This window comes from Rosa chinensis, chromosome 1 (genome assembly GCF_002994745.2).
Source record: "Rosa chinensis cultivar Old Blush chromosome 1, RchiOBHm-V2, whole genome shotgun sequence".
In the NCBI taxonomy this organism is placed as follows: domain Eukaryota; kingdom Viridiplantae; phylum Streptophyta; class Magnoliopsida; order Rosales; family Rosaceae; genus Rosa; species Rosa chinensis.
This window is the reverse complement of record NC_037088.1, coordinates 1,462,612-1,469,746: the sequence shown is the minus strand read 5'-3', so window position 1 is coordinate 1,469,746 and position 7,135 is coordinate 1,462,612. Positions and strand designations below refer to the sequence as shown.

Genomic DNA, 7,135 nt, shown 5'->3' with positions numbered 1-7,135 from the left:
TGACTATCGTTTTTGTCTTTGCTGACTTGTCATTTGGATTATTCACGAATGATTGCTAGTCAGTTGTCACAAAACAAAAGTTTTTTAAATAATTAAAGCTATGGACTTATTTATTTCTACATAACCACACATGCATGCTCAGTTATTCATCATGTGTAAAACATGAAAAAGAAAAAACAAAACATGAGTAATTCCATCTATATGTATTATGTACTTAGTTCAGACCCAAAATAATAATAATAATAATCTATATGTACTTAGTTATTACACCTGTGTGAATATAAATGAATGAACCCATCAAAGAGTTGGAGCAACCAAACTAAACAAAGCTAGCTAGCTAGCCTGTAGCTGCCTAGCCAGGTTAAGCAATCATGATGATGATGAAGCCTCAGCTGCAAAAACCACTCTCCTCCTCTGCTAGATCTAGTCCTCTCTTACCACCAAAACCCGGCAGCTCCGCCATTCTGAGCAGCCCTTTCTTCCTCAACATCCTTCCTGCACGCGGCCACACAAAGCACTACTTGAGCAAAAAATATAATCGCATCCGTGCCTCCAGTGAAGTAAAGGCAGCAACAGCAACCAACACAGGGGTAGATAAAACAGATACTGCAGTTACAGTAAAGGCAGTGGTTACAGTGCAAGAAACAGCGGCAAACATCCTCTCCACCCTTAGCTTGACTGCACCGCTCGACACCCTCACCGATTTCGCCGGCAAAACCTTTCTTCTCGAGCTCGTCAGCGCTCAACTTGACCCCAGTAAGCTAACTACTGAAGAAATTAATTTAGTTAATTATTCATAACTAGTACGTTCTAACTTCTAACTCATCCGATCTGACTCTCTACATATATTACTTGATTCCAACCAGTTTGAGTTTTAACTTTCAGAATCCTTTCCTCTCAATTGCTTCTGGGTATGAACTTTTAGACTCTTAAAAGTTAAAACTATGAACTTTAATTCTTTTTTGGTTGGCTCAGAAAAATATGTATCCCCAGGAAATCAAAAACGGTCCTTGAAGTCCTTGTCCTTCAAATTTAATTCACCACTTGAGGTGTTTGGCTCGGACCTTTAATATTAATGAGCTTAATTAATGAATAAGGCGTGAGCCAAAACAAGGGTTCAAAGTCTCTAGTGCATATTTAAACTTATTTGAGGTCAAAAATATTATTTTAGAGCTTTAACTACAATTATATATGTTAAGATTAACCAAGCACCACATCAGAATAGAAGCATGACTGATTAACTACAGATTCTTGACCAAAAAAAATATTAACTGCAGATTTGGTTTATTTTGATTCCCACATCACCATTGGAATTTTCATCGTCAAAAAACTATGCACAACTTTTTAGCGTGTTGATCGAGATGTACTATTCATTTATTTGACTTTTTATTTTATTTTATTTTAATGAATAACTCATTAATTGAAAAAAAAAAAGACAAGTCATTAGTTACATCACCAATGAACTGACGAATTTACGATCAATCACTAAGTATAGATACAAATTAATTGACAGGACCACAGAGAGGTTACGTACTATATGATTCTACTCATTTGCTTTGCTTTGCTTAGTGGGTCTTCCGGCTAGCAGTACAATCATATATCACATCTTATTCTTAAGCATTTTCAAATTACATAAATGATATAAGTCTCAAATGTTTGGAAAATGCTATGAGATGATCAAAAATGGTTGTCATGTGCTGATATCGTATATGGTAGATTATTTTGAGATAAAGTCAAGTTAGTGTACTTATGTATAAAGTCAGTTTACCACAGTATCAAATATAATCTACTTGATGTATTGAAACATTAATGTAACTTAAAATTTTTGACATGAAAAATGCTAAAATTAGGTGATCAAGACTCTCGTACTACTAAGCTTATAGTCTTATGGTTATAATTTCTTGTAATATAGAAGAAATTATATATATTTTATATATATGGACGAAGTGGTGTTGGCTCAGTGGTTAGAGTACCCACTACCTATGTATGAAGTCATAAGTTCGAGTTACCATGGAGACAGAAGTGAAATCTTTTGATCATCTTTTTAATAAAAAGAAAATATATATATATTTTTTATATATATAATGTACATTTTAAATATACTAAACGCCAATCACTGTTCATATTACTGTTCATAAGCGTATGAAATGACTGTTTTGCCCTTTCTTTTTCATTTATTATCAGCTGCCACTTTGAGTGCGAGGTACTATTCAATGAATAGTAAACTGTGATTTTCCAGATTTGCCCCCATTTTCTTTAGTCTTTGACGCTTTTGTCCCCAATTTTTTTAAAAAAAAAAACGAAAAAACGCGAATATTAGCTCAATTGGATTATTGCAAATAGAAATAAATTATTATGATCTTAAAATTTATTTGTTATTGAATCCATGGTTTTAGCTTAGTAGATTATATAGACTTTTTATCTGTCTTTATATATGGTTTAGGTTTGTCAAATGTGAAATAACCTGAGCCATGATTTAAGTTGATTTTTCAAATACAAATAGAAAAAGTCAGTAAACATGGTATTATATAAATGGGTGTCTTGAGCAATTCTTAAATTTGAAATTTAGGACTTTTTATGTCTATCACAGATCAGTAAATTGTTATGCAGATTTTTAAAAGCTTCACTGCTAAGTTTCATATGTTGCTCCTTATATTATGTTGTTTGTATCTAAAAGTAAATAAAGGATAACTATACTAAAGGAAAATGGGGAGGATCATTGTTCAATGTGTAGTGAAATACCCGATTTGACCCCAAATTTTCTTTGCTTTAAACATTTTATCCCTGATTGCAAATTTTTTAATTTTTTTTTTTAATAAACCCTTAGCCTGCTGATCCTTACATATGTCAGTAAGAGTCAAGGTCATGATTTTTATAATGTTGAATTATAACTTACCAACAATTTACAGCTCACCGGTATTTTTTTTTTGAAACCTGTAATAAAAAAAAAGACAAACTTGATCAAAACACAAGCACCTGCTCAAAACTTTAAAAGTGGAGATTGATTATGAACAAATGAAATATGATGATTTGAGTTTTCATGAATAAAGCTCTTTTCACAATTCTACAAAAAGTAATATGTAAAATAATAATATTTTTTAATTAATATTTACTAAATATAAAAAAACTCTTTTCCGCAGCATGGCGCGGATTTATTATCTAGTATGTACTATATATCAATAGTAATTTTCCAAGGGCTTATTCAACTGCTCTCTTGAGTGGTCCCCTAAAAGCAAGCCATGATACCCTTATACCATAGATGGGAACGTGCCAAGACTAGTCACAAAAGAAAAATTAGTCATATTATCTGAAGAAAAAGATAATAGGCGTCAATATCAATGATGAGTCAGTGGTCGTACGAGGTCTGCGACCAATAAAGCGATATACCCCATACCAACATCATCATGCACTGCCAACCCAGCTCCTAATTGGCCCAAAGCCCCAAACTACCCGTCCGTGACCATGCCTTTTTTTTTTTTTTAAGAAACATTCAAGATTCAATAATTACATTCAAAAAAAGTATTCTGCACTTCCTTACTAGTGTAGGAATTTTACACTGTTAGGTTTTAGATCTTCTCAAGCTTATAACTTGATAATCATATCTGCTTGAGGGAATGTACGTTGGCCAAATAAGTTATACTCATTAGTATCTGTATGATTCGTTTTTACAACAGGGACTGGGTTGGAGAAGGAAACAATAAAGGGGTATGCACACAAAGTGAACCAAAAAGAGACGATCGTCACGTACGAGAGTGTGCTGACGATCCCAGCAGGGTTCGGGGATATTGGCGCGGTTCAGGTTGAGAATGAGCACCACAAGGAGGCTTACATCAAGAGTATCGAGATCACCGGCTTCCCAAATGCCACATCTGTTAGTGTTCCATGTAATTCATGGACTCATTCCAAGTATGACAATAAGCAGAAGAGAATCTTTTTCACCAACAAGGTACGTATGACTAGTTTCGCTTACACCAATTATTCTAACGATGATGTGCTAATGTTGTTGACAATGAAACAGTCTTACTTACCATCAGAGACACCAAGTGGGATCAAGAGGCTAAGAGAAGAGGAGTTGCAACTTAAGCGAGGAAATGGCGAGGGTGAAAGGAAAGCATCTGAAAGGATTTACGATTATGATACATACAATGATCTTGGAGACCCGGATAGCAAAGACGAGTTGGCTAGGCCTGTCCTTGGTGGCAAAGACCACCCGTACCCTAGGCGCTGCAGAACTGGACGACCACGCACTAAAAAGGGTAACCACCACTAACAAATAGCAACACTATATATAAGAGCGATATATTTGATTATTTTTGTCATATTATTGTGTGAATGCAGATCCATTATCAGAGGCAAGAAGCAGCAGCGTGTATGTGCCAAGAGATGAAGCGTTTGCAGAGTTGAAACAGCTCACATTCTCTGCAAAGGCCTTGAAATCTGTGCTGCACGCATTGCTTCCTCAGCTTGAGATAACACTTGTTGATCCAGAGCTAGGATTTCCCTACTTCACAGCCATAGATTCATTGTTCAATGAAGGAGTCACATTGCCTAAGCCAACAGCTAGTGGCTTTTTTCAGTCAATCATCCCAAGGCTAGTCAAGGCAATTAGCGATGGACAAGATGATCTCTTGCTCTTTGAGACCCCTGAAATACTTGATCGTACACCTCTAGCTACCTCTTTATATATCTATGCAAAACTAATAAACAAGAATTAATTCTCTTCAAAAAACCTCATTGTTGGCCTCATGTCCCACTTGTATGCTGCCTTGATATTGATAGCTCTCAAATTATGCAGGTGATAAATTTTCTTGGTTCAGAGATGAAGAATTTTCTCGACAAACTCTAGCTGGTCTTAATCCATATAGCATAGAGCTAGTTACGGTATGCTTTCTTCATGAATTTCCGTTACCAAAAGAACTCTTTCACTTCAATTAGAAAACCCAACATGTGCATTTTGGTTTTTCCTCTATCTATTGAAAAACGAAACCAGACTATATGTGGTTTGGTTGATCAACTTCCCTTTTTTTTCTCTTTAATGGCACTAAATTTCTAATGACGTATCAGGAATGGCCATTGAAAAGTAAACTTGACCCCGAGATTTATGGCCCAGCTAAATCATTGATCACAACAGAACTGGTGGAGAAGGAGATCAGAGGCTTCATGACTGTCAATGAGGTAACATATATATAAATTCCATTCTCATTATCACAGTTTGTCGTTTGTTTTGTCACTTTTGTGTGAAAAGGAACAATTGGTTTAAATTGAAATGCAGGCCTTAAAAAGAAAGAAGCTCTTTATTTTGGATTATCATGATCTGCTCATGCCTTATGTGAACAAAGTGAGAGAGGTTGAAGGAACCACACTGTATGGTTCTCGGACACTTTTCTTCCTCAATGAGAATGGCACACTGAGGCCTGTTGCCATTGAACTCACTCGGCCACCCATTGGTGACAAGCCCCAATGGAAGGAAGTGTTTACCCCAACATGGGATGCCACTGGTTGCTGGCTTTGGAGGCTTGCGAAAGCCCACGTTTGTGCCCATGATTCAGGCTATCATCAGCTTGTCATCCACTGGTAAGTATTTGGTACCCCAAAAATTGCGCAAAACCTTTTTCATAGTGCCAGTTAGTTACCAAATTGGTCATTTATATTTGATTATGAAACCGTGATAAAAATGTAAAATGGCTAATCCTCAAACCTCCATCTCAAGCATGGATATGAGGCAATTAGCAAATCCGCGTCTTTCATGGTTGTAACTACTATTTGCTGTTATATATTCACAGGTTGAGGACTCATTGTTGTACAGAACCATACATAATTGCAGCTAATCGACAATTAAGTGCAATGCATCCCATCTATAGGCTTCTACATCCTCATTTCCGTTATACAATGGAAATCAATGCTCTGGCTCGAGAAAGCCTCATTAATGCAGGTGGAATCATTGAGGCCTGCTTCTCACCAGCAAAGTACTCAATTGAGCTCAGTTCTGCCGCTTATGACCAGCTTTGGCGCTTTGACATGGAAGCTTTGCCTTCAGATCTAATCAGAAGGTCTTTTATATGATGAAACTACTATAAGATTTATTCACATTGTGCGATGCAGGAACTTGATTGAAAGTTTCGAAAAAGAACAACAAATTTAAATAAGACTCCATGGAATTTCAGCAACTAATTGACTTGTTTGCATTACTTTCAGGGGAATGGCAGTTGAGGATCCTACAGCTGAGCATGGTGTGAGGCTAACAATTGAAGACTACCCATTTGCAAATGATGGTCTCATTCTGTGGGATGCCATTAAGGAGTGGGTGGGTGACTATGTGAATCACTATTATCCAGACCCAACTCTTGTTGAATCTGATAATGAGCTTCAAGCTTGGTGGACAGATGTTAGAACCAAAGGCCATGCAGACAAAAAAGATGAACCATGGTGGCCTGTTTTGAAAACCCCAGAAGATCTCATTCATACCTTGACAACTATAATTTGGGTTACAGCTGGACATCATGCTGCAGTGAACTTTGGTCAGTACATGTATGCCGGATACTTCCCGAACCGGCCTACAATAGCTCGAAGCAACATGCCAACTGAAGATCCAAATGACGATCTTTTCAAGATATTTTTGAAGAAACCAGAAGCTGCATTGCTGAGGTGCTTCCCCTCACAGATTCAAGCAACAAAAGTGATGGCTGTCTTAGATGTATTATCAAACCATTCACCCGATGAGGAGTACATTGGTGGGAATGTGGAGTCATCTTGGGCTGAAAACCCGGTGATAAATGCAGCTTTCGAGCGGTTCAATGGAAATTTGAAGAAGCTAGAAGGAATTATTGATGAGAGGAACACCAATATGAAGCTGAAAAACAGAGTTGGAGCAGGGGTTGTTCCATATGAGCTTTTGAAGCCATTCTCAGAATCAGGGGTCACAGGAAAGGGAGTTCCCAACAGCATCTCCATCTAAATGAGTTGATGCGCGCTTTATTAATTGTATTAGTAATTAACGCCTAATTAATCTGCATCCGTCAGTGATAACTGATAATGTGAAGCCTAAATATTTCCATGAAAAATGGTTTCGTTTCACTCTCATTATTTCTTTGAGCTAAAGATTGTAGCTTCACTTAATTATTGTCTATGAACTTAA

General features: G+C 36.7%; 1 protein-coding gene across 2 annotated transcripts; it reads left to right on the top strand.

The window, feature by feature from the left end:
* Nucleotides 1–287: 287 nt before the first annotated feature.
* On the top strand, nucleotides 288–7,135 carry LOC112190371 (linoleate 13S-lipoxygenase 2-1, chloroplastic). 2 transcript variants are annotated; one of them, XM_024329810.2, is made up of 9 exons: nucleotides 289–756; nucleotides 3,675–3,946; nucleotides 4,019–4,256; nucleotides 4,339–4,659; nucleotides 4,796–4,881; nucleotides 5,065–5,175; nucleotides 5,273–5,574; nucleotides 5,784–6,050; nucleotides 6,196–7,135. In XM_024329810.2, exons 1-9 carry the CDS (start codon nucleotides 372–374, stop codon nucleotides 6,953–6,955), a joined length of 2,742 nt encoding a protein of 913 aa, XP_024185578.1. In that variant the 5' UTR covers nucleotides 289–371; the 3' UTR covers nucleotides 6,956–7,135. The 2 variants fall into 2 exon arrangements, with proteins under 2 accessions (XP_024185585.1, XP_024185578.1); XM_024329817.2 differs by lacking the exon at nucleotides 4,339–4,659 and having other exon boundaries at nucleotides 288–756.

Excerpts from the sequence above, each read along its gene's own strand:
- LOC112190371 (XM_024329810.2), top strand. The coding sequence starts at position 372 with ATGATGATGATGAAGCCTCAGCTGCAAAAACCACTCTCCTCCTCTGCT. Across the intron at positions 757-3,674 it reads CAGCGCTCAACTTGACCCCA|GGACTGGGTTGGAGAAGGAA; the intron begins GTAAGCTAACTA and ends TTTTTACAACAG. Across the intron at positions 4,660-4,795 it reads GACCCCTGAAATACTTGATC|GTGATAAATTTTCTTGGTTC; the intron begins GTACACCTCTAG and ends CAAATTATGCAG.